The sequence below is a fragment of the Perca flavescens genome, chromosome 8, assembly GCF_004354835.1.
Source record: "Perca flavescens isolate YP-PL-M2 chromosome 8, PFLA_1.0, whole genome shotgun sequence".
Lineage (NCBI taxonomy): Eukaryota > Metazoa > Chordata > Actinopteri > Perciformes > Percidae > Perca > Perca flavescens.
Window position 1 is genome coordinate 34,359,226 of NC_041338.1, and position 25,186 is coordinate 34,384,411.

General features: G+C 41.8%; 1 protein-coding gene across 2 annotated transcripts in view; it reads right to left on the reverse strand.

Moving 5' to 3' along the window:
• The window catches only part of ptprz1a (protein tyrosine phosphatase receptor type Z1a), a 143,311-nt gene that overhangs the window by 68,354 nt on the left and 49,771 nt on the right, over positions 1–25,186 (reverse strand). For both annotated transcript variants that reach the window (XM_028585486.1, XM_028585485.1), the window contains exons 2-7: positions 22,272–22,334; positions 12,696–12,875; positions 8,059–8,210; positions 5,404–5,499; positions 868–934; positions 626–783 (exon numbers count right to left, since the gene is read on the reverse strand). In XM_028585486.1, coding sequence (XP_028441287.1) covers positions 626–783; positions 868–934; positions 5,404–5,499; positions 8,059–8,210; positions 12,696–12,875; positions 22,272–22,334 — 716 coding nt within the window. The remainder of the gene's footprint in view (positions 1–625; positions 784–867; positions 935–5,403; positions 5,500–8,058; positions 8,211–12,695; positions 12,876–22,271; positions 22,335–25,186) is intronic.

The following is a 25,186-nucleotide window of genomic DNA, read 5'->3' on the forward strand; positions in this document are numbered from 1 at the left end:
GCATGTGGCCCATGAACTAAGATGAGTTTGACACCCCTGCCTTGAAGAATCGGAATGAAGAATTGGAATCAGAATTGTTAAAATACAAAACGATGTCCAACCCTACATTTGAGGTTGGAAATACAGAGCGCCACCACTAACGTCTTAAATCTTATAACACTTTTATATGTAAGGGATAATGTAGAGCCAAACGGTCATTATTGTGAAAATTAGAACCCCGACAAGGCAATGCAGGCCTGTAGCACCCTGATATGACATGAACTACTACGACTACTATTTGAAGTCAGTGTTCCATTATCTTTAATGTGACTATTATTGCCGCTGTTCATCACACCCCCAACCGGCACCGTCAGACACCACCTACCAAGAGCCTGGGTCTGTCCCAGGTTTTTCCCTAAAATGGAGTTTTTCCTCGCCACTGTCGCACTGCTTGCTCTTGGGGGAATTATTAGAATTGTTGGGGCTTTGTAAATTATAGAGTGTGGTCTAGACCTACTCTATCTGTCTCGAGATAACTCTTATTATGATTTGATACTATAAATAAAATTGAATTGAAATTGAATTGAAATTGAATTGAAATTGAATTGAAATTGAATTGAAATTGAATTGAAATTGAATCCCTCACCTGTTCGTCAGAGATGGCCACCGTGTTCCTGAAGACGATCCACTCGACAGTCTCGCTGCAGGGCGGCGTGGTCAGAGAGCCGTTGTAGATGAAGTATTTCTCCGTGGAGTTGGGCAGGAGACCTTGCGGGGCAAACGGTAAAGCCTCTGCGCTCTTTCCTGGACGGCCGAGGAGACGGCTTTAATGCAAGCGTTACAGAAGGAGATGCAAAGAGAGGAGACAGAAAGAAGAAACCAACGTACCGTATCTGCTCACGCTGCTGATCCCGTCTATGATGGCAGCGTAGTTCACATTGTCTTCGTTGCTCGTCTGTGAAGAGAAAACCAACGGAATTAAAGCTGCTGGGACTTTTAAATAGTGATTCTGAATTTATTAATTTATTTTTTCTACTGCTATACTTACCTGCTTTATTGTTTACTTATTGCATCTTATATTTGACCAATACTTAGACTGATGGACTAAATGTTTTGGGACCACTTAGGTAGGGTTAGTGTATTATGGTTGGTATAATGTATGGTATAATACATGTTTTTAACCAAACAATATGATTGTATTTATAATATAATGTATTATTTGCTAGTGTCAAGGCCCCTTTACACAAGCTTTAAATAACTTACCATGGTGTCCCATTTCACATATCTGCATTATGTCTTATGAATGTACTTGTCTTTTATCTTTTGTAAATAAATCGAACCTTGGACCTTGAAAGATTAATTATTTGTTGCACTAAATGCTTGCTCTTGGGGGAATTGGAATAGTTGGGTCTTTATAAATTATTGAGTAACTGTAAAGTGTCTTGAGATAACCATTTTGATAATCGATTGATCCGTTTTCTAGTTTCTTCTCTACTCTGTGACAGTAAACTGAATATCTAAAGTTGACCCATTTTTTAAAAACTTTCGGTAACACTTTACTTGAAGGTATCTAGATAAGAGTGACATGACACTGTTATGACACATGAACCCTAACCTTAACTTGTCATGACAAAAACCGAATCACACTAAAAGTTTGTTTATAATGTTTGTGACATGTACATGACAGTGTCATGTCACTTTTATGTAGATACCTTCAAGTAAAGTGTAACCAAACTTTCAAATTCATAAAGGTGGGTTTCTTTTAACCAAATTATCCAAAAGAATAACGTGGATGGTTCCATACAACGCTCTTCACAAGTTAAAAAACATTATCAGTTCCATATTTTCATTGAATTTGTCAACGTATAATTTTCTCATATTTAGTATAGGGATGCACCGAATCCAGGCTTTGGCCAAATATTGGGCATTTTGACGGGGTTCGGTTGCTACCGAACCGAACTATGCTTGCACTACATGCTGGTCGACGTAATGACGCCACCGTTGATTAACGGAAGGTGTTTACGTAGGTGGAGCGTTCAATGCAGGCGGCTGTGAGAAAGTGAAAATGGAACTGGTGAGCAGAAAAAGTGATGTTGGGCAGTACTTTCAGTCAAAAGAAGGCCATTCAAGTCCAGCTACATGTTCAATCTGCAATTCCGATTTGCCTCGTGGTGGCGAAAACCCTAAACAATACACAACATGGATTCAGTGCATCCCTAATTTAGTAGTGTTTTATTGATGAATGTAACTGTTCTGCAGAGTTCAACACAGACCAGATTTAACATCGGTAGGTTACAAATCTTTAAATAGACTGTCAAACTAACTGGATATTTTTTCATGCTATCAATCCAGTAAAACCATGTCTTCATATAATCAAACAGTCAGTGTTTGGGTCAGTTGGGTCTTGGGGAGCCTGAAGCTGGACATTTCAACCATTTATCGGATACATTTAGCTACTTCAACCTTTGTCCACAACTCTAACTTATTAACTTATCTCAATGGTTTATGTTCTCATTTAGCCGTCAGTGGATCCAGTGTTGGAAGAAATACTCAGATCTTATACTCGTACTTACTAAGAAGTAAATGTAGTAAGGAATATAATTATTGATGCACTGATGTGTTCATAGTTTTAATGTAGTAGCTAGTAAAGGTGGAGCTCATTTTAATGACTATATACTTTTTGGGTAGCTGGAAGCACCTCCAAATTTGTACTTAAGTACAGTACTTGAGTAAATGTACTTAGTTACTTAAATGCAGTTAGACTACGTTCACACTTGCCGTCTTTTTTTAAGCTGCCAGCATCCGTTTTACTGCATTATAGGGCGTTCCGATTGTACTCGGAAGTCGGATTTTCCGAAGTCTGAAACACACCCCCTGAACTCAGATTTCCAAGCTCGGAACAACCTCCAAGTACCCCGAGATCAAAATCCAACATGGCTGCCCGTGCATCAACAGCAGTGAAAGTTGTAGTAACATACAGTTTATTAGCACTTCGATCTTATTTGTGTTTCACTAAATCAGTTGCACAAATACTCATGTTCAACCTCTATCTGTGGACTTGTCGCTACGATGTTGGTATGCACAAAAACGACGTAATGTCTTGTTATCAACTGGTATTGCTAACAATGGCTAACCGGAGAGCTAACACCACAAGGTAAAATCTGACTTGTAAATGGAACGCATTCAACTCGGGTATGCCGTCATTTTCCAGCTCTGGCTTCTTAGTTACGAGGTAAATGGAACGCAGCATAATCCTACGGAGTAAACCACGTTTTAGTCCTGAGCGCTTTTTTTAAACGCCACCGACGACTTTTTTCTGCAACTCGGAGCGTCTTTTTGAAGATGAAAAAAGTTCAACTTCTGTGGAAAAAAACCCTGCCTACGTCAAGTGCTTTTTTTGACAGCTGGCCAATGACAAGCGGAGTAGCCAGACCTGTCGTTTCAATAACAAGAAAAAAATGGAGTAGGAACACAGCGAGTTATACGATATGACCGGGTGCTCCCTGTTCACTTTTGTTTTATATAATGTTAGCACCGCTCCACATTGCGCTCTAGGATACTGTAGTAGCTGTTGTTATAGCAACAAAAGATGCTGTTGGCTGCTTTTTGGAATAAAAACGCTGCCAGCTTTTCTTTTTTTTACTACAAAAGCACCCTAGTCAATTTTTTCTTTTCAAAAAAGACGCCAAGTGTGATCATGGCCTTAGTTATTTTCCACCAATGTATTGCGAACTACATTTTTTTTTATGCCCAATCACATCTTTAAGTGTTGCAGCTGACTCGGTATGTGGTTACTGACTCTGATGAGTTGATCATCTTTCTACCTACTTCCTGGCAACCGCAACCACACAAGTTCCCCTGGTTACAGGAACCACTGAGTAAGATGAAGCTGCAGTTGTAAGTATTTATTCAGGCTCTATGACAGGCTGGAAGTGAATCTCTTATGGGAACAGCAACAGGCTTTGATGTCAGATCCAAAAACACCAAAGTGGGCGTTCATCACCTAAACCAGTCTGACAGGAGATCAGCGCAGAAATCCATCAACACTCCATCGTCAGTCTACACACGTAAATATTATTGAGAGGAAGTTTAAGGACTGTGGTTTCTGTATGGGTGTTCAGCTAAACAAACGTGGGAGGATTTGGTACAACTTTTGAGAAAGTCTGCAATATTTATTTGCCAAAGGAGAGAGAAAGTAGACCATACGATGAGGCGAGATTCAAACCCAGGACTTTCACCTTCCCAAACTAAGCCACCAGACTCCCCTCAACATACATTTCGGAGAGTTCAAAACTTTGAAAGCTGCTTGCCCGGTTGGCAGGGCGCAAACACAAGATGTATTAGCTCTTTTGTGCCGTTCTGTAGTTTCCCCACCCAGCTCTCCACCCAAAAACATGCACACAGAGCCTGCAGCTTCACATCAGAAGTTTTTTTTTTCTGAGTTTCGTTCCAACACGACCTCTGTCAGTTCGAACACGCCAAGCCGGCCGGAGGCAATGCGACTGCACAAAGCAAAAACAAAAAGGGAAGGTATGCATGTGATGCTCGCTACGAACCCTGGCAGCGAACACAAAAACACAGACGAGAGCTCGGCAATGATCCTCAGCCAAGATATGAATCGATCACTCACTGAGGTATTACTGCAGCGTACTGCGGATACCACGGAGAGACTTTGATTCATTCCCTCAGTCTGACTTTATCCATCTTTCTCCAACACAAAGTCACCCGTTGAAGCATCTGTGTTTTCAAAGCTGCCAACTTTTCTTTTGGATTTCAGATTTTTGTGAAATAAGCACCAACCCAAACACCTGTGTTGTGTACAAGAATAGTGCTCTTCAAATAATGGTTAAAGTTTCAAACCGTTAGCCTGGAGCTAACCACTGTAAGCCCACACCACACCAGCAGGGTTAATTCTGACTTTTCAGGACAAAAATCAACTGATAAGCATTTTACTGTCGAAATGTAACAAACTTTAGGCTTTACACAGGTCTTGTATTGTATGTATGTATGTATATTAAACCCTGAGTTAAAGTAAATCTAGTCTGTGTCCATAGACCTTTTTCACGGAAGACATGTTGACATGTCATAGTAGGAAAAGCACAGGTATATTCAAAACCATTACTGATGGCTGCATTCCACTTAGGAGAGGTCCTGGTATTAAACCATTACTGATGGCTGCATTCCACTTAGGAGAGGTCCTGGTATTAAACCATTACTGATGGCTGCATTCCACTTAGGAGAGGTCCTGGTATTGTGCATGCTGACTCACTGAAATATCTTACTGGGACACTTGATGGAACTGAGCCATCGTTAAGGTTATCAATTTCAGCTGTGCTTTTCCTACCATGACAAGTCAAAATGTCTGCTGTGAAAAATGTCCATAGATGTACGTTGCTGAGATAAAGCCTGACATCTTATTCACACCTCAAACAGCACGGCGAGCGCTGTGATTCTGCCTCCAGCCTTGATGGTTTCGTCCAAAGATACAAAGCGATGCGCCTCATAACAGTAGATCTGCATCTGTGGGAGAAAACACAGAAATGGCGGTAGGGTGTGGCAGCAGCTCAGTCCGAAGGGAGTTGGGTTGGAATCCGGAGCTTCGTTGGTTCAAGTCCCCGTACAGTCCGAAGTAGGGAGTATGCATTGGTAGTTGGACTGTGTGTAGTGTGTAATAACAACAGTGGATATGACACATGCCTTTGGTGTGGGAGATCTGGATTTGATTCCCACTGTGACACATCAGTCCTGAGCCTCTGACGTATATGGCAATTGTAAGTCGCTTTGGATGAAAGCGCCAGCTAAATGACATGTCATTTATAATGGAATTATATTACGTTCAGTGAGGCTTCAGAGGAAGAGCACCAGCTCTTTATAGAAAATCCGATGTAATGAAAGCAAAGAAAAGACCGCTAACCAGTGTTTGGTGTGATAATTAAATCTTTCAACTTAGACATTGTCATAATCATCGCTTTAGTTGAAAGGAACATATACCAAGAGGTGGACAGTAACTAATTACAATTACTTGCGTTACTGTAATTGAATAGGTTTTTTTTGTTTTTTTTCGCATATGTTTACTTTTTAAAGTACTTTTGAAAAATCTGTAATTTTACTTTTACTTAAAAGGTGCTGTAGGTAGGATTGTGAAGATCCAGGACTTAGCCAAATTTTTTTAGTTTTTCCTCAGTACCTCCCCCCATTTCTGCTAAAGCCCAAAACGGTCTCCTAAGCCCCTTCCCCCACAAGGGAGAATGAATGCGTGTGCATAAGCAGTGATTGACACGCAGTTCGACACCCCCCCTGGCCCTGATTGGTGCATCTGAACAGGGAGCGGTGGATTTTTGCAAATCTCACTCCAGGCTGTAGGTGGAGCCAGAGGAGCTGGATTTTTTAAATGACCTGCTTCATGTAGTTCTAATGGAACATTGGGTCAGTTTCAGCAAATATGACAGCAAGTTAGTTTTATAAGTCTTACCTACTGCACCTTTAAGTATGTTTTGTTTAAAGTATTGTACTTTGCTACATTTTAAATCTCATCCGTTTCGGAGTAAAAAAAGAAAAAAATTGAAATTTAAAAGGTCGCTTTGGCAAAGTATCTGTCAACAAAGTCAAATTGAGACTGGAGAAATCTATTCTTGGACCTTTTGTCCCTTTTTCTGACATTTGTCCCTTTGCAACATTTTTTTAGCTTTTTCTTACGTTTTTGTTGCCCCCCCTCCCCCCTCCCCCTCAACTGTCAAAAAGTAACTAAGTAACTTTTACTCTGAACATAAATTTTAAATGACCTCCTTTATTTTTACTGCAGTAGAATTTTATATTGGTAATTTTTCTCATACTTAAAGTGATGGTTCGGAGTAATTTACCCTAGGGTCCTTTGCACCATGACCTTGAGCCAAACACCCCCCCAGAAGCTTTTTTCACCTGGGTCGAACATTGGGAGAGTTAGCGTAGAGCAGCGTTATCAGCTGAATAGCTTAGCGCAGGGCCTAATGGATCCGAAGCGTCTCTTAACATTACCCCACTAATAATACCCGAAATGATACCAAACTTCTACAGTAGTACATATAGGTTATACACTCATAAAACGATGGATTGGAAAGTTTGTAAATACACCAGAAGTTTATAACACTTGCCTGCGGGCTTCTGCTCTCTGCTGCTGCTGTTACTACCGGGCAGTAAGAGTGCTTAGGGCCGTCTACAAATTACTACACCGAAAAGAGATGCAACAAAAATATTTATTAATTTAATGATTAAATAAGGTAATGTCTCCAAACTTACCTCAATTATAACTTGTCTCCTGCTAGTTATTCTACAGCACTTACTTTAAAAAATAAGTTAAATAAAAAAATATTTTTGTTGCATCTCTTTTCGGTGTAGTAATTTGTAGACGGCCCTAAGCACTCGTCTTACTGCCGGCAGCAGCAACAACAGCAGAGAGCAGAAGCCAGCAGGCAAGTTTTATAAACTTCTGGTATTCTTACAAACTTTCCAATCCATCGTTTTATGAGTGTATAACCTATTTGTACTACTGTAGATGTTTGGTATCATTTCGGGCATTATTAGTGGGGTAATGTTAAGAGACACTTCGGATCCATTAGCCCCTGCGCTAAGCTATTCAGCGGCTAACGCTGCTCTACGCTAACTCTCCCAATGTTCGACCCAGGTGAAAAAAGCTTCTGGGGGGGTGTTTGGCTCGAGGTCATTATGCAAAGGACCCTAGGGTAAATTACTCCGAACCATCACTTTAAACAAAAGCACTATACTTTGATGTACTTTTACTTAAGTAGAATATTTTTGTACTCTTTCCACCTCTGCATATACCTATTACATAAATAGTTTTTCTTTATGTGTTCTGCCAGTTACTGATACTAAGAAAAAAAATGCATGGGCCTCTGCTGACTTTTTCTAAAGCAGTTGCTATTGTAGGAAGCCAATAAATCTAGTTTAACTAAGGAAACATGTTTCATTCACGTCTCTATAAACCTCAGATCTGAACAAGAGACTGAATGGATTCAGGCTGTACATAACATTAAACATGCAGAAATATTCCTGAGCTTATTATTTGTCACAAAAGTGGTCTACCTCCAGAGGGTATTTGACTCCATCCAGACTGTGTTCGGAGCCGTCTGAGGAGGCGTTGCAGTGCCCCCAGTGGAAGGTGATACGTCCGACTTTAAACTTTGACCTGAGACCTCCTCCGCTGACGTAGAACTCTCCATCCACGTTGACCGCCACTGAAAACAGAAATCACAAAGCAAATAAACGTGTGACACTGAAAGTGCTGTATTTTATTACCCATCCAAAAGGAGGTTATGTGGTTGGTTTGTTTGACTGTCAGCAGGATGATGGAAAAACGACTGGCCAAATTTCCAGGAAACTTGGTGGAAGGGTTGAGCCAGGGCCAAGGAAAAAGCCGGAAAAGTTAGGAGTGGATGTGTATTACACAAGCCATTCTATGTAACTCCCAACTCGTCAACATTGTGACGATTGATCAGTGGCTCAGCGTCTGTATCTGTAAAATGACGTAGTGTGAAGAGCGACAACGGTAACAAGTAGTATGAAAGACTGAAAATCTGCAAAAGGACACAGGTTTGGATGGGTGAAACAACACAGGACTTTCACCCAGGAGACCAGGTGTTTGTGTCGAGTTCTTGCCCTGTGGGTCACCTTAATGTAAATTTTTTAACCTAACTCTGACTAAGTGGTTTGACCCTGCACGTTGCCAAGGGGTCCTGAGCGTCAGTATGTTGAAGAGTTGGGAGGGAGTGAGAATGTGTTGTATTACTAGGTGGAAACACAAATAATTTGGTTTTCACTTTCGTTAACACTTTCATTGCAAAAATAGGTCATGGCCTTAGCGGAGGTCTGCACTCTCCTTGTGCTCTTCCTCATTTGTTTTAGGGCTAGCTACAACTAACGATTATTTTCATTGTTGATTAATCTTTCGGTTATTTTCTCAATTAATCGATTACTTTTTTGGTCTATAAAATGTCAGAAAAGGGTGACAAATGTGGATCAGTGTTTCCCAAAGCCCAAGATGATGTCCTCAAATGTCTTGTTTTGTCCACAACTCAAAGATATTCAGTTTACTGTCACAGTGGAGAGAAGAAACTAGAACATATTCACATTTAACAAGCTGTAATCACAGAATTAAAAATAAATTACTGAAACCAGTTGATCGATTAGCAAACTGCAGCTTTTTTTTCTGGGACAAATGTAAAATTAAAAAATGTTGGTCATCTTTTTCAACACTTGTTACTTTTCCTGACTATTTTATCACTTTCTTTCATGGTTTTTGTCACATTTTCGTCACTTTTTTCACCGTTCTTTTTTTTCAAATGCTACCGAATTGAAAAAAACACCTAAATTGAATGAAAATATGGAACTGATCATTTATTTTACTTGTGAAGAGCGTTGTATGGAACCATCCACGTTATTTTTTTTGGACAATTTGGTTAAAAGAAACCCAAATTTCTAGCCTGGTTGACACCAGACCCTTCTCAGCTGTAACTGAGAGTGGGTCTGGGCAAGCTTCATTCACAGCCCATTTCCAAAAAAAAACGGACGCCGCTCAAATGCCTCTGGGTGCAATTGGATAGTCCTTCAACCAATCAGACCAACGATCCGGGTGGCGTAGCAGCGACAGTGGCATCAACGGGTTGCTGCGCTTCGGCGGCCGTCACGTTGAATGTAAACAAAAAGCTGCTCGCCGTCGCTGGGCTATCGTCGTCGTGTAAATCCCACCTCAACGGTTGTGATCGGTGCCTCAATTTGGAAAAATTGGAAATGGGCTTGAATGGGTTCTTGGCCACACGGACTTGCAGAGCAAATCTCAAATTTGCTGGAAATTCGTCAGAAATTCGGAAATTCGTTTTCCCAGGCTACCAAATTTCTGAATTAGAAATTGTTTTTAAAAATTAGGACAAATTTGACCCGAGAACAACAGGAGGGATTAAATCATCACATGCGAACAAACTATACCACCAAGATCAAATCTGTCTTCTGCTTTTAAAGCATTGAAGGGAACACAGACGGACTTCTCACTCAAAATAATGGATCATAAATGTACAGAAGATCAAAAGATGAGAGCTCGCACACCACACAATGCTCCGCTAACACCATCAAACACTGATTTCATCAACAAGGGGATCTTCTTCAGGTCGGCCTTTGTTTGACCGGACAAAAGATCGCCTCCAGGGTCGAAACCTTCTTTGATTGTCTAATAAAGGTGGAGCATTTCTCAGTCCTTTCATCTTCTGAACTATAATGTACATCTCAGCCCACCACCTTCAAAATAGACTCAGCACGAGACTATTGTCTTGCACAGATAATATATTTTTCATGTGAGCGCTTAAGACAAACAGTTGTGCGTTGGCCCGGACACACCAACCCGATAATCGGCCGTCGGACAGTCTGGCGAGGCCGGTGACTCGAGTCTGTTCGGTGTGTTCCGTGCCGTTGTCCGTCGGCGTTCATTTTGGCCAACCTGACTTGCTGGGTCGGAGGGCGGGCAGTCGGACTCGATGACCAATCTGATTGGTGGAGTGCTAACGCGGAAATGACGAACGGGACGAGCGGGACCAAGCCTCTCAAAATCGGACGAAAGTAAAAGTTTTCAATCGGGCATAATGGCGGCTTCGTTCGGAATATAATCTCATATTTTACAAAAAAATGTTTTGTTTTGTGTGCTAAAATCTTAATGTGTAAAGTAAATAGCAACTAAAGCTGTCAGATTAATGTAGTGACGTAAAAAGTACAATATTTCTCTCTGAAATGTAGCGGAGTAGAAGTAGTAAAGTACAAGTACCTCAACATTTGTACTTAAGTGCAGTACTGGAGTAAATGTACTTACATTCCAACACTGGTAATCATGCATTTCATTTAAGCACTGTGTCACTTTACTATGACGCGTCTTGAGGAAGGTCCTCGGGACCGAAACATGGACCGACCAAATAAACCCATGCAGAGGTGACAAGTGTGTAGAGGAATTTTATTTCTTTTTTCTCCAGAACTGGTTTGCAGTCTGTGCCTTAAACCTTCTCTGGGCCCATTTGTGGGCTGATAAAAACAGGTTTAAGTGCTGTCGGCCTGAATCGTGCTCAGCTTGTCCACCAAACATCTCCGTTAATGAAAGCCTTTGGTGCAGCTGGCGGCCGAACAACAACTACAACAGAGCGCTTCTTATTTCGGTGAGAGCCCCGTTGCTAAGAAGCACTGGACTCGTCTGTTTGGAGCGTCTGGAAAGGCGAGGCGGGATCCCTCTTGTCTACAATTTCACTTAACAATCACCTTGAAAGCACACTGTACGTTATTGTGTGTCACACCACTTAGAGAGAGGAAATGTATAAAAGGCCCTCAATCCTGTGAAATGACAAACTGGTAACTGTATCCTTTACAATATGACACCACTGGATGAAGAAAAGAAAAGGCCCCATCGCTCATTATCTGTCTGGGAGAAACGGACATGAGAATTACAGAAGGTCGCACTTTAAGAAGGGAGGGAAGGAGAGACGAAAGAGGGAGGAAGGAAATAAGGAAACAACCTTTAAGCTGACATAGTCACTTAATAAAAAAAACTGCTTTAGAAATGGCTGTAGATGCTTCAATATCATAAGACTTATTCTAACTCAAAGACTGATTCTAGGCTCAGTGGGAGTAGGAAGAATTGGAAAGCAATTTGTTAAATATGACTTTCACTTCATTTATCAATTAGTAGGAATACATCATGCTAAACTGAATATCTTATGATCAAGGCAAGACAGAGTCTGCAGACGCAGAATTCCACAGATTTTGTTCTTATTTTTTTTTTAAGAGCTCATATTATGCCAATTTTCACGTTCATAATTGTATTTAGAGGTTGTACCAGAATAGGTTTACATGGTTTAATTTTCAAAAAACACCATGTTTTTGTGCAGTTGTGTTGAGTGTTGAGCTCTCTGTTTTGGCTACAGAGTGAGGCATCTCACATCTGTTCCATCTTTGTTGGGAGTCGCACATGCTCAGTAGCTAGGTAAGGCCTACTAGCCAGTCAGAAGCAGAGTATGAGGGCGTGCCCTGACAGCACCTAGGTAAGGACTACTAGCCAGTCAGAAGCAGAGTATGAGGGCGTGCCCTGACAGTACCTAGGTAAGGACCCATTAGCCAGTCAGAAGCAGAGTATGAGGGCGTGCCCTGACAGCACCTAGGTAAGGACTACTAGCCAGTCAGAAGCAGAGTATGAGGGCGTGCCATGACAGCACCTAGGTAAGGACTACTAGCCAGTCAGAAGCAGAGTATGAGGGCGTGCACTGACAGTACCTAGGTAAGGACTACTAGCCAGTCAGAAGCAGAGTATGAGGGCGTGCCATGACAGCACCTAGGTAAGGACTACTAGCCAGTCAGAAGCAGAGTATGAGGGCGTGCCCTGACAGTACCTAGGTAAGGACTACTAGCCAGTCAGAAGCAGAGTATGAGGGCGTGCACTGACAGTACCTAGGTAAGGACTACTAGCCAGTCAGAAGCAGAGTATGAGGGCGTGCCCTGACAGCACCTAGGTAAGGACTACTAGCCAGTCAGAAGCAGAGTATGAGGGCGTGCCCTGACAGCACCTAGGTAAGGACTACTAGCCAGTCAGAAGCAGAGTATGAGGGCGTGCCATGACAGCACCTAGGTAAGGACTACCAGCCAGTCAGAAGCAGAGTATGAGGGCGTTCCTCGTATCACGCAGCTCTAGTTCTTACCCGTCTTGCCATCGTTCTTGATGGTCGTCCTGTCGCTCGTCAGGCTCTCCCAGCCGTCAAACCTCAGTTGCTGGTACTGCAGCTTCACCTGAGCCAGGTTCTCCTCGATGTTGATCGGAGACTGCTTGGCGTTGCTGCAGGATGGAAACTTCTTGGCCCAGTTGTCTTGATTTAAAGTTCCTGAAGGGTTAGACAGAAACAAGGGTTCAGATTAAGCTGGTATCGTACCGTCCAACATCAGAAGATTTATACGTTAAGCTTCTAAAGAACAATACACCCACGGAGTCAGAAAACCAAACCTAGGAGACAAAGGTTCAATATATATTAACTAGGGATAAGCTACGTTTCCATCCACGCGTTTTTCTCCGAATTAAGTGATGTATAGAATGAAAAAGGCCGTCATGGAAAGTAAAATTCGATTGAATTTCATGAATATCGACTCAAAGGAAATACGTTCGGTCTCATCGGATTTTATCTTGATTGATATACAGCTGATGCGTTAAACGCTGATGGAAACGTGATTTGCCCAAAAAATTAATGAATTGCGATTAAGTTTTAGGTCATTTTATGGTTGCAACCCGCCACAAAACGAAGAAGAAGAAGTTTTAGTTCATTTCCGCCCAGTATTTCCGCTCTGTTTGCACACATGGCGGGCATCAACAAAGACAGATGGAAGCAGACGAACGAGAAGACAAGAGGCTTTTTGAATTAAATTTACGAGCAAAATATAACTGCTATTTTAGATAGCAAAAATCTAAGAAATGCCATAATTTATCAGGAACTCGCGAAAGGAAATGGCCAACAAAGGTTAAGAAAAGCCGTGGGACGTCCTGCGGAGTAAATGGAAGGCGCTTAAACATGTCGATACATGTTATTTGTTGGTAGATGGCGCGATCCATTTGGTCTAGCAAAACTGTGTTCGCAAATGTTTGCTTGAACGTTGTGCGATTCAGTGCGAAAATGAACGGAAACACCTTAAAATGTCTCAAATCAATTCGATATACCAATTTGACCGCAAAACAGCATGTGACGTCATTACGCAACAGGTTTTTATTCGCTTTAAAGCCGTTGGATGGAAACCCGCTTTATTCGCATGAGTTTTTTTACCGAACTTCAGATAATTCGATTGACAAGTGGATGGAAACTTAGCTATATACTAGATTCTCGGCTCTGGCCGATAATCTGCCGTTTTTTGACTGTTTGCAGATTATCTGTATCTGTGTTTTATTTACCCGATAACCGATAAAGTTAATGAATTAAAAAATGTTCTATTTTGACTTACTTACTCCCCCCCCCTCAACACTATCTGACTCTCGGTTACTGGGTATTATGTTGAAAGTACTTTATTAAATAATTGCTTAAAGGATTTAAACAAAGTTTTGTGTTGTGAGTCTGTAACATTCCAAAATCTTAATTATGACTCAAAGATTTAAATTTTCATTGTAAATGCATATTTTTGGTGGCTGTAAAAGGATGATGGCCAACATTTAACTATAAATATATTACATGTAAGGCCTGGTTTACACGTTTAGACCGCAAAGGCGTTTTTGGGGCTTAGAAACGCAAAAAAGTGAAACCACCCTCCAGAGTGGAAATCTTAAAAACGCTCCACCCGTCTAAAGGGTAAAAAAGCAAAAACTGGTGTTCACTTCTGATGTTTCAACACCAGCCTCTATTGTTGTGGTGGCTGGTGACCCACCCTATTATTTCATTACATAAATCAAAATATAGAGTGATAACTCGCCCATGGCCACTCTGCCGTTGGGTATCTGCAGCCTGCCTATACTTGGTTCAGATGGCTTTCAGCTTTGATGATATCTGACTTTTACAGATAGAGTCCTGTTCGTGGATGCTCGTCCAAACGCGGAATAAAAAGTGAGAAGTGCGTTTTTTCTTCAGATCGTTTCTGTCTAAACATAGCCTAAGAGTACAGGTGTTGAGGATATTCTCCTTTAATTAGATGGACAAACTGATGAAGTGCACACTTCTCTCTCTAACTAATTATGCAATGAGGTCTTTACAGGTGTGCTGCTCTACGAGCTAACAGGCTAATAACCTGCAGCTGCTTCTGCTGCACTCTGGCTTTAATATCAGCTCACAGTTTTCTCTTTTACATCTCTCTCTTACATGAGGTCAAAGTCCACGATTTTTCAATGTTCAAGCAGATGTTTCTCGAATACAGCCGGCAGCGTTCTGCTAACAACTGCAGCTCAAAAGAAAGAGTTCAGCTTTCCTCTTCGCTTTCAAACACAAAGAACACGCTGACATGATGGATGGCATGAATACAGTACGGAAAGTGTTACAGCACAAAAACAAATCATCCCTCACAGAGGAGTTCATTCATTCCTTCGCGTGTGTGTGTGTGTGTGTGTGTGTGTGTGTCAGCTGCAACTCAAACTAAACCAAGTAAATCCAATCCAGCAGCCCATTTCACGTCCAACTGATCCACAGCCTCAAGCTTTTTGTTTCACTTTCATTGCGAAATGAATGTGAGCAACATGTGAGGCTCTGCTCGCATATCCTGCTGCTGTGTGATGAAAGACTAACGTGGATTTGTTCACATCTGCTCAGAGTTAAAGTCTTCTCTCTGTGGACGACAACATCTCTGAGGCAGAGAGAGTCACGCTTAGGAGACGAGACGGACTGGAAGCTGTTTCTGGTGGAACAGCAGAAGCAGCTGGACTGCAGTCTAAATGAACAGAGTATGTCCTTACTAATGGACGCAGGGCTCTATTTTAATGATCTAAGCAAACGGTGTGAAGCGCCTGGCGCAGGTGCGTTTAGGGCGTGTCCAAATCCACTTTTGCTAGTTTGACGGCAAGAAAAAAGGGTCCGTGTGCCGGGCGCATGGTTCAACAGGGTTGTACTTAGTGTCTTTATTAATTCATAGGTGTGTTTTGGGCGTAACATGCAATAAACCAATCAGAGGGTCATCTCCCATTCCCTTTAAAAGCCAGGCGCGTTTGTACCTTGGCACATTGATGGCGAATTTGCACGGTAATATTTTTATTTTTTAATCTTCTGCATGTTTGTGAGCTGCTGCGCTTCCCTGTGTGTGCAACAAGTATAGAGTGCAAGCTGTGCACAAGCCTAGGTGCATTTTACTAAATTGCTGTTAAAATAACAATTAAAATGCTGCGCTACTGACTTCAGACCACTGTCAGACTGACTGTTGGTCAATGGCGCGATCACTTCCCGCTGCCTCAAAATAGCAATACGCCAAGAATGCACCTGAACACACCTCCCTGTGAGACCAGCACGCCCATGGGCGCAAAGATGGGCGCAGGTGCATTTGATATTTAAATGACGCGGGCGCTGGACGGGAAATTGACAACTGCGTCGGTCTTAAACTAGCAAAGACACTTGTGTCGGGCTTTGCGCTGTGCTGGGTGCCAGATAGGGCCCTCACAGTCAGATATCACTTCAGATAAGTATGTTTGTATGCTACTAAATAATTTAAATTCATAACTAGAGTTATCTCAAGACACTTTACAGATAGAGTAGGTCTAGACCACACTCTGTAATTTACAAAGACCCAACAATTCCAGTAATTCCCCCAAGAGCAAGTATTCACATTCAAACTTGTGAATTATATTAAAATAAGTTATATTCAATTATCTCGTCACTGCCGCTCTTTTTTTTTTTTTTTAATTTTTTTAAATGTCCACCGAACCCTACGGGCACTACGCTGGTCGCCGTAATGACGGTGCCGTTGATGACAGGAAGGTGTTTACGTAGGTGGAGCGTTCAATGCAATAGGCTGTGAGAAAATGGAACTGGTGAGCAGAAAAAGTTGTTGTTTGGCAGTACTTTCAGTCAAAAAAGGCTGTTCAAGTCCAGTTACATGTTCAATCTGTTCAATGCGGATTTATCTGGTGGTGGCGAAGACCCTAAACAATACACAAAATGGCCGCTGTTACAACATCTGGTATGAAACATCCGAAAGAATACGAGTTGTGCATGAAGGAATCTACAGACAGCAGCCAAAATGTAGCAAATTCAGGGAAAAAAAATGAAAAATACACTGCTGTGGACGTTGTTTACTTCATTAATGTGTATATACTGTGTTAATGGACTGAGGATGGGAAGAGGATTCGGTATTTGGTTTCGGCAGACTCTTAACCAGTGGATTCGGTATTCGGGAATGAGACGTGTAAACCCCCACCCATTTCCAGCACTTTAGGTAATTGTTATGCATTGCTCCCAGGTTGACCCAGGGGATCTCTCTCTTTGTCGTGACCAGGGATATACCCATGTAGACTGGCTTGGTTTGAATTACCAAAAGGAGGGTTGAACCCTGATCATACAACCCTAGCCCAACCCTGGTAGCTGGTGGGAAAGAGGTATAAATGTAACACCTTTATACTGTACAGACGTTTTAGGGAAGTGGTCGAGAAGGATGGTTGGACAAAGCTCAGGACTATTTGGATGAAATCCAGATGAGATTTAAGACACTTTAAATTACACCCAAATTTTGATTGATTGATCCATCTTTGTCCATGTAATTTGAATTTTATTAAAAAGGATAGCCCCTTGAGATGTAGCATCTCATTTTCGAGGGGGTCCTATAAACACAAATACATGTCCCCACTGTATCAGTTTAATTATAACTATGTAACCTATGTTCCCTAACCCTATATACCAAGTTGCCTATGTGCATCTACCTCACTTAACCCCAAGCAGAGCGTTGTCGGATCATAACACAGATTTAGGTTCAAACTATGATTTCCATCAGTTTCGGAAGGATGTATAGCAGATCTACAGCAGCATGAAATCAGAAAACACATTCTTGTGTCCTTCTGCTGGGCTATTATATATATACTATATTATATAGTTATTTTATCCTTTAATTTTGAGTAAAAAAATAAATAAAAAATGATCAACTCCTTTTCATCAGAATCCATGAGATTCTAGTCAGAATATCAGTCTGATACTGCTCCATTGGGCTGTGATTACATTACATTTACATGTCATTTAGCGACTTACAATTGCTATATATGTCAGAGGTCACACGCCTCTGTCTTGCTCAGGGACACATTGGTTGATGTATCGCAGTGGGAATTGAACCCGGGTCTCCCACACCAAAGGTACGTGTCACATCCACTGCGCCATCACCTCCCACATTATGGGGAGTGTTTTAACTGAACCAGGAAAAAAATGCTTCTGCACTCAATCGGATAGACCTACAACCCATCTTCTTAGCGACCAGCGGGGCCAGCTGATAAATTAAACGTTTGCTGAATCCCGTAAGAAGGACGGCGAAAACATCTTTCCGATCGACAAATGCCGTGATCGCGGTTCTCGTTCGTCTTTTAAAAAGAACGCGCTGTCGATCTTCTCTAATCCACACATCTCAGTTCTCCAGGGCAGCCATCTTTGTTGTAAACAAATTCAACCCAAGCGCTCTTTGGTGACCTGGTCGATTACGTTACTGTTGATCATCTGTCCATCGTCGTATAAAGCCCACCCTGACAATTTGATTGGTCCGAACAGCTCTGGTTGGAGCATAGTAGCTCCACAAACGGATCAAGTCCAGACCCAACTTCCTGACCTCAAATGTTGTGGGCGGGGCTAAGTTTGGTTGGCGTCCAGGCTTCCACTGTTCTGACACAATACACAGCCTGACGTGCAGCTTCAACCTGTTAAAAAGTTTAAAAGGCTGATACAAGGTGCAGCTCCACCCACGGTGCCCCGGCCCAATTATCAGAATTATTATCTTTTGCTTATTAAAAAATCTTCCCAGCAAGATGTCAACGAGTACAAACATTTTTTCCACTACATTACAATTAAAGGTTAGGATGTCTAGATGATGGGTTTTAATTACAGTCCTTGAATCTTCACAAAGATAATAATGTCTACAGCAGCTTTGACTTTATTCAAGAGCAATAGTCATCCTCAAACTGCCTGTATCTGATTCACCGCCTGATTATTAATTATTATGTTCTGTTTATGACTGTTCAAGCTTTGTTTTTTTCTCAGTGTAACTTTAAAGCTTAAGTTGTTGTAAAAAACAAAACAATTAGCATTTATTTAATGCACCACCAGCAAACTCGCCTTACCCAAGTATAACAGTTCTTTTATATATTTGATTTTTACAAGCCTTTAAGTGCTTTTTTATTCATATTTCTCAAGCAGGAAACACCCCAGATGTTCAGCGTGATGAACGGTCTCAGTAATATTGCAGATGTTTCACTCGTTCTTGCTAATTATGTTTTGTCGTGTGGTTTAAGCCAGCTGCTGCTCTCTTTCCTCGCTCTGATTGGCTGTTCAGAGCTTCTTCCACCAGAGGACAAAGAGCCCGAACCAGGTCAGACAGGCTTCTGGGTCAGGACGGATATTAGCATGTCAATGGAGAACGAGAACACACACACACAAACACACACACACAGACAGAAAAACACAGACACACACACACACACACAGACACACACACAAGACAGACACACACACACACACAGAGACACATACACAGCCACACACACACACAGTATAGTTTTATTTCAGAATGTAAAACCTTGACTAGCTCATTTAGCAGAAAGGTTTCAAGAAAAGAAATCGAGACAATAAGACAATACAGAGGTGTGTTTGTTCTAGGCTCGGTTAGCAAGCAGCTAGCTGGCGTACATACTGTACATATAGGGTGACCAGACGTCCCGGTTTGACCGGGACAGTCCCGATTTCCAATTGTTTGTCCCGAGTCCCGACAAAAGCCTGTCGGGACGCTGAAATGTCCCGGTTTACACCAGGAGCGGCGTCAGCCGATTTTGCCAGGTTTTCAGCCCCGAATGTTTTGAGTTTAGCCCCAAATGTAACTTTGTCCAGTTTATTTTTCCGAGGCGAATAGAACGGGCAGCTACGTGCGGGGTCCGACCATGCTGTATTTGTTGATATCACCTAGCAACCGTCTCTCCGTGAGGAAAGCCGGGTGAAGTTTTGGGAGGAATCCTAGCCAAATCAGTGTAATAGCCTACATTGTTGCCATCAGGACAAAGTTTAGGAGCGCAATGCTAATGATTTAGTTTGAAGTTCCCGTGACGTGATGTTTCCAGTCTACGGTTCAGACTCAGACACACGGAGCTCTGAAGCAGACCTGCTTGTGTCCACTCTCTCTGTAAAATGCAGCGCAGCTTCAGGTTCATGGACGCGCTCAGCTGTGGCCATGCTGCGGTAGATATGTTGCGTTTGTGCCCCGTTTATTTCTGTAGTTTCCGTTTTCCACCTCCGATGTAGAGCAGCGTTCAGTTACTTCTCTAGCTAAACTATTTTGTCTCATTCAGAGACCAGAGACCCAAAAGGGACTCTGTGTCAGTCAGGAGGTCTGAGATCTACTGTATCAGCAGAGCAATCACGTAATGCACAGCAGACTATGGTGCAGGTATAGATTAGTTTCTGAAATATAGTGACTTTATTCTTTATTCTTCTCTACTAACCTAACTTTATTTTTCTTAATGTCACGACTCATCGTCTCCTCCAAATCACAGAGAACACATATACTGTATTTTGAAGGTGCACAAAGTTTTGGACATGAGCAGAAATCTTGCTCAAACACATCTGAAATATTACAGTCCAGGGGTCTATTATAAATTAAAATGAATGAATGTATCATTGAGGTGAATAATTGTCATATGCACATTTAAGGAGGTTACTTCCTCACCAAAAGACGCCAAACAGGAAGGAGGAGTAGCCTAAATGATGCCTAGTCTACAGATATTTGCAGGTTGCAGTATACATTGATTCAGAAAAAGGTAGAAATGTATGCATACAAATTCACCAGAATGCAGGAAATTAAGTGGTTATGCTCAAAATTTTCAATAAATAATTTTAATTCTTTTGGTGTTATTGGAATAAATAACACTTCAAAGAATCTTTTTTTAGAAAAAATCTCAACATAAATCTCACACTAAACTGAAAAAGGCTGTTGCTGCATTTTTGTTAATTTTACAGGAAAAAACACTATTATTAGATGAGGAGCCTACGATCAAAATAATGAAGTTACTGTCTGTGGATATGTCTGACCTGGGCTGGCACATGTTCACGTTAAAAAGCGTGTGCGTGCACGAGCACTACGGTCACGTGCAAAGTGTCCCGGTTTTAGCTCCGGGAAATCTGGTCACCCTACATACCATTGAACTACATTCTCTTCTTTCATTCAACACCAGATGTGCATTTCTGTTACAACAAAAAAAAACTCAGTCACTCAGAACAGCATCAAAATAAACACAGTTAAGTCACTGAAATCACCCAGCACCAAAAGTTCCCGACCTGCTGACTGACAGGATATTATTCCAGTCTTGTAAACACACAGGTGAACTACCTACAGGGTAAGACATGTGTTGCTGGCAGAGCGATTCACAAGAGACTGTCTTTCCCTGATAAACGCGTATATAGTGTAAGTTGTTTGTTCAGGCAGCAATTACGACCGATATTTACGTTTATAGAGGTGGGAGCAAAGCAGGAAGTAGGATGATATAGTATAAGAGCGCCAAATTTTAAGGTGAGAGGGTAGGTTTGGGAAATGAATGGGTGCGAGTAATTTTTTTTTAACTTTACAAAACAGAGCTGTGTCACGTTCTGCGTAACCGGAAGTGAAGTAACATCTGATTTCTAAATTTAAAGGACAAATTCGGCGCTAAATGAACATAGGGGTTAATGACACATGTGTACCGAGTCAACCGTTCTCTGGGATATGTTTTCATGCTATTCCAATGTGACCAGTTTTAGCGCAAACCGCTAATTAGCTTATAAAGCTAGTCATCGGGCAACGGGTAACATAAAAAGGGTTACTGGTAACCAGTAACATAGCTCAAGCATGGAGTTCGTCGTTCGACTGGTCATGACTGTTTTCCTAAGATGGCGCCCACCTGAATACGTGAACGTTACAGTCTTTCTAAACTGTCTTTTTAATAAACTGTCTGTACACTTACAAAGTTCTCAATGCTTCGGTTAACATGTAGGGAGCCTCATTACGCTACCGTGGACGTGTGGTGCTATTTTGAGCCTTGTTAGTGGTGTAGGAATAAAGATTTCTTTTTACTTTACATTACACTAGCATTTTAAGCTAATTAGCTTTTTGTGCTAAACCTGGTCACATTCTATTAGCATGAAAACATATCCCAGAGAACGGTCGACTCGGTACCCATGTGTTATTAACTCCTAGGTTCATTTAGCGCCGGATTTGTCCTTTAACTACAGTAGTTTTGATGCCTTACCATAACCATAACATACTGTAAGTAGTTTGTGTCTGAGCCTAACCAAACTCTGAGCGTTTCACAACGTTAACTTGTTCAAAACCTTAAACCATTATGTTCTCTGGTTTAGATATGAGGGCAGAAAACGCTCCCGCGGGTCGCATTAGAGGTTAGGAACAAACAACCTAAATTGTTGTATGGTTTGAAGGATTTATAGCAAAATAAAAAACAAGTTGTCACTAAAAATCACTCCGCACCAAAACTCCCCGACTCTGCCGACTGACAGCATATTGTTCCAGTCTTGTAAACACACAGGTGAAGTACACGCAGAGGAAGTAATCTGTTGCTGGCAGAGCGTTTTACAGTCCTAGTTGTGCGTGTGACTCACCTGCGTACGACCAGTCGATGTCTTCTGAGAACTTGCGTTGGTTCCTGTATGCATATCCTCCGGCTGCAAGAGAGACAAAGAGACGATCATTAAAATCATTTCTATGGTGTATTAATGAAAGATTATCTGTTATAGCGTATGCTGGCTGTATATTTAAATTCATTTCTTTGCTGAATCAACCCTGTTTACTGCTGCGGGTACAACATATCTTTAAAATGTCATCTGTCAGAGTGTTTTCCACAAACAAATTGTAAAATGTACTTCCAAAGTCAATAAAAAGCTATTATTTAGCAATAAAAATATAATACGTCTCTATAAATACAGACAGGGTGCGATTTCCCCCTTTCTGGTCTACATATCCCTGCCTCTGCTGAATTATTTGTGTCCCCGGTGGGGACAAAATGTATTGCCCACTCCAAGCGATAAATGCTACTTCACCAAAAGACCATATATTATATGCCTAAAATAAAAGTATTTTAAACTAAGCAAAGAGCTGTAATGTAAACAGTCTATACTGCCATAGAACAATAAAATCTGAGTGGCGGTTGCTAGTTGTGTTTAGCCCGCTACAGAGCTCCAGGACGCCGGCTACCGGCGGCAGTTGTTCAGCCGCCAATAGGTGACTGTGAGCCGGGTACAGGCCCCGCCAGATGAAGGTCCTTTCAGGGGCCGTGGTGGTGGAGTTAAGCCAGAAAAGTTCAAGAGGAACGAACGAGCGTTTCCTGGGTGAATATTTAGTTTTCACCGTGAAGTGAACTCTGCTCTCCGACGTGAAATCGCTGTGTTTTCCATTGAATATTGAAGTGCATATTTAAGCGTTTGGCATGGCTGGCCAAGTGGCACTGTATCCATGGTGGTATTGCAAGGGGGGGGGGGCTGTAAGCAGTCCGACAATTGCCGTGCTGCCGTGAGGGACTAGACACTGAGAGATGCATAAACACACTGCGACGCGCTCGAGATTGTATGGCAATGATTTATTTCTCCGCACGTAAAATACAACTAGCACTGCGGTTACCAAATGTAAAGTTACTTTGTGAGTCAAAATAAGTGCGTTAGTGCAGTGGTCAACAGAAAGGGTTCCCTCCCAGGCTCCCCCCTCACCCCCTATCTGTCAAAGCCCAAAAAAAAAAACCCAGGTCAACAGATGAATCAAACAAATATGTTATCACTTCCGCTCAAACCGCAATGAAAACGTCCACCACCTACAATATAAGTGCACAATATAATAATCAATAAATAATATCAATGAGACTATAAACAACATACAATATGTGGCTCCTACAGGGGATTTAATTCTTGATCCAAAAACTTTTTTTCACAAATCGCACCCAGAATACAGGTAACATTAACAGTCGTGAAATACACAGCAGTTAAAGTTGACTCTACAGATGACAGCTTTGGGTGCTGTAAGGTCGTAAAAAGGTTGACAGAATTATCGCAGTGAGACAAATGTGCTTTAAAATTCCTGAGCAGACAGATTTATTAGTAGGTTGGACCTTAATGGGTTTTATAGTTTAGCTGTTAGTGTATTATTACTGCTTGGATTTGCTTTCCTGCCTGACATCAGGTCTCCACCGAGGTCCCATTGAGCGGCTGCCAAACCAGAAACACTAACGCATACGTTACGACTACCCGGCAGCTGAAAACAGCCGCAGGCGCGTTCCACTGAAACAACGTAACACAACGCGCGGTGGATCAGTGAGTCACTCCCAACTGTACAAGTGACCTCGTTTCTCATGTTTTTATTTGGTTTGGTTTCTATAAACCCCCTTCGTAAGATAAGACGAGATTTTACTGTCCTGAAGGAAATTTGTCTTGAACACATACACATGTAGTGGAAAGACAGAGATGCTACGCATTAGCCGCATCAATAAAGGCTTTTTTTTATATTTTTAGAGTGCCTTGGTTTTCATGCTGTTCTGATACATACACATGTAGGTAACACTTTACTTGAAGGTATTCACATAAGAGTGACATGACACTGTCATGACACATGAACCCTAACCAATGACGGACTGGTAATCTGGCATTTGGGCAGATGCCAGAGGCAGATGCCAGAGGGGCCGCGGGCCCTTACGGGCCGTTTGGGCCGGCCGGCCAATCAAAGAGCCGCATGATTGTCACAGCCATGCGGCCACTTAATTGTAAACTGCGGCCCATATAATTTCTCTTGGCCCCCTTCTAAGCATCAATAACAAAGTTCTTTTGCTAAACGATAGCCAATGTATCCAAATCCTTCACACCTGCTTATCGCGTCATCTGATTTGTATTTATACCACATATGAGTCTCTCAATATCACAGTCATGGTTACCCTCTATAGTCACGAACTTTTACATCAGTCTGTATTGTTTTGTAGCAAAATTACTTATTCAGATCAGATGTTCAAAAACGTAAACGTGCATGGTTTGAAATTAACAAATCTACCTGCATTTCTTTTATTTGAATATTTGTTTGCAAAAGTTAAAATGAAGCATAGCCTTCTGGGAATTTCAAGACAGAATCAAGTAGAGCCGAGTACACCGCGTCTGCGTCTTTATGTGTCTATGGTCTGCGTCAGTGTGGTGGTTGGAAGTTGTTGACAAAAAAATGAATCAAGGCATCAAGCGACACAAGGGGGCAGAGAAAAAGAGAGAGAAATATAAGAGAGCACTGTTGGCTGACATTGAAAAATGCTGCAAACTGACTGATTTGTTTTTAAACTCAAGTGCAGCTTCAGCTAGCATTAGCGCTAATACTGCTAGCATGTTAGCGACACAGCTGAGCCAGCACACCAGGGAGAAAGACAGGACAGTGAGGAAGAGGAAGAACAAAACGAGCAAGAGGAGGATGAATGAAGAGATAGACATGGATAACGAATGTATGGAACTAACCAACACAGAACAACAAGCGTGCTGTGGGTCTGAATGTGGATTAC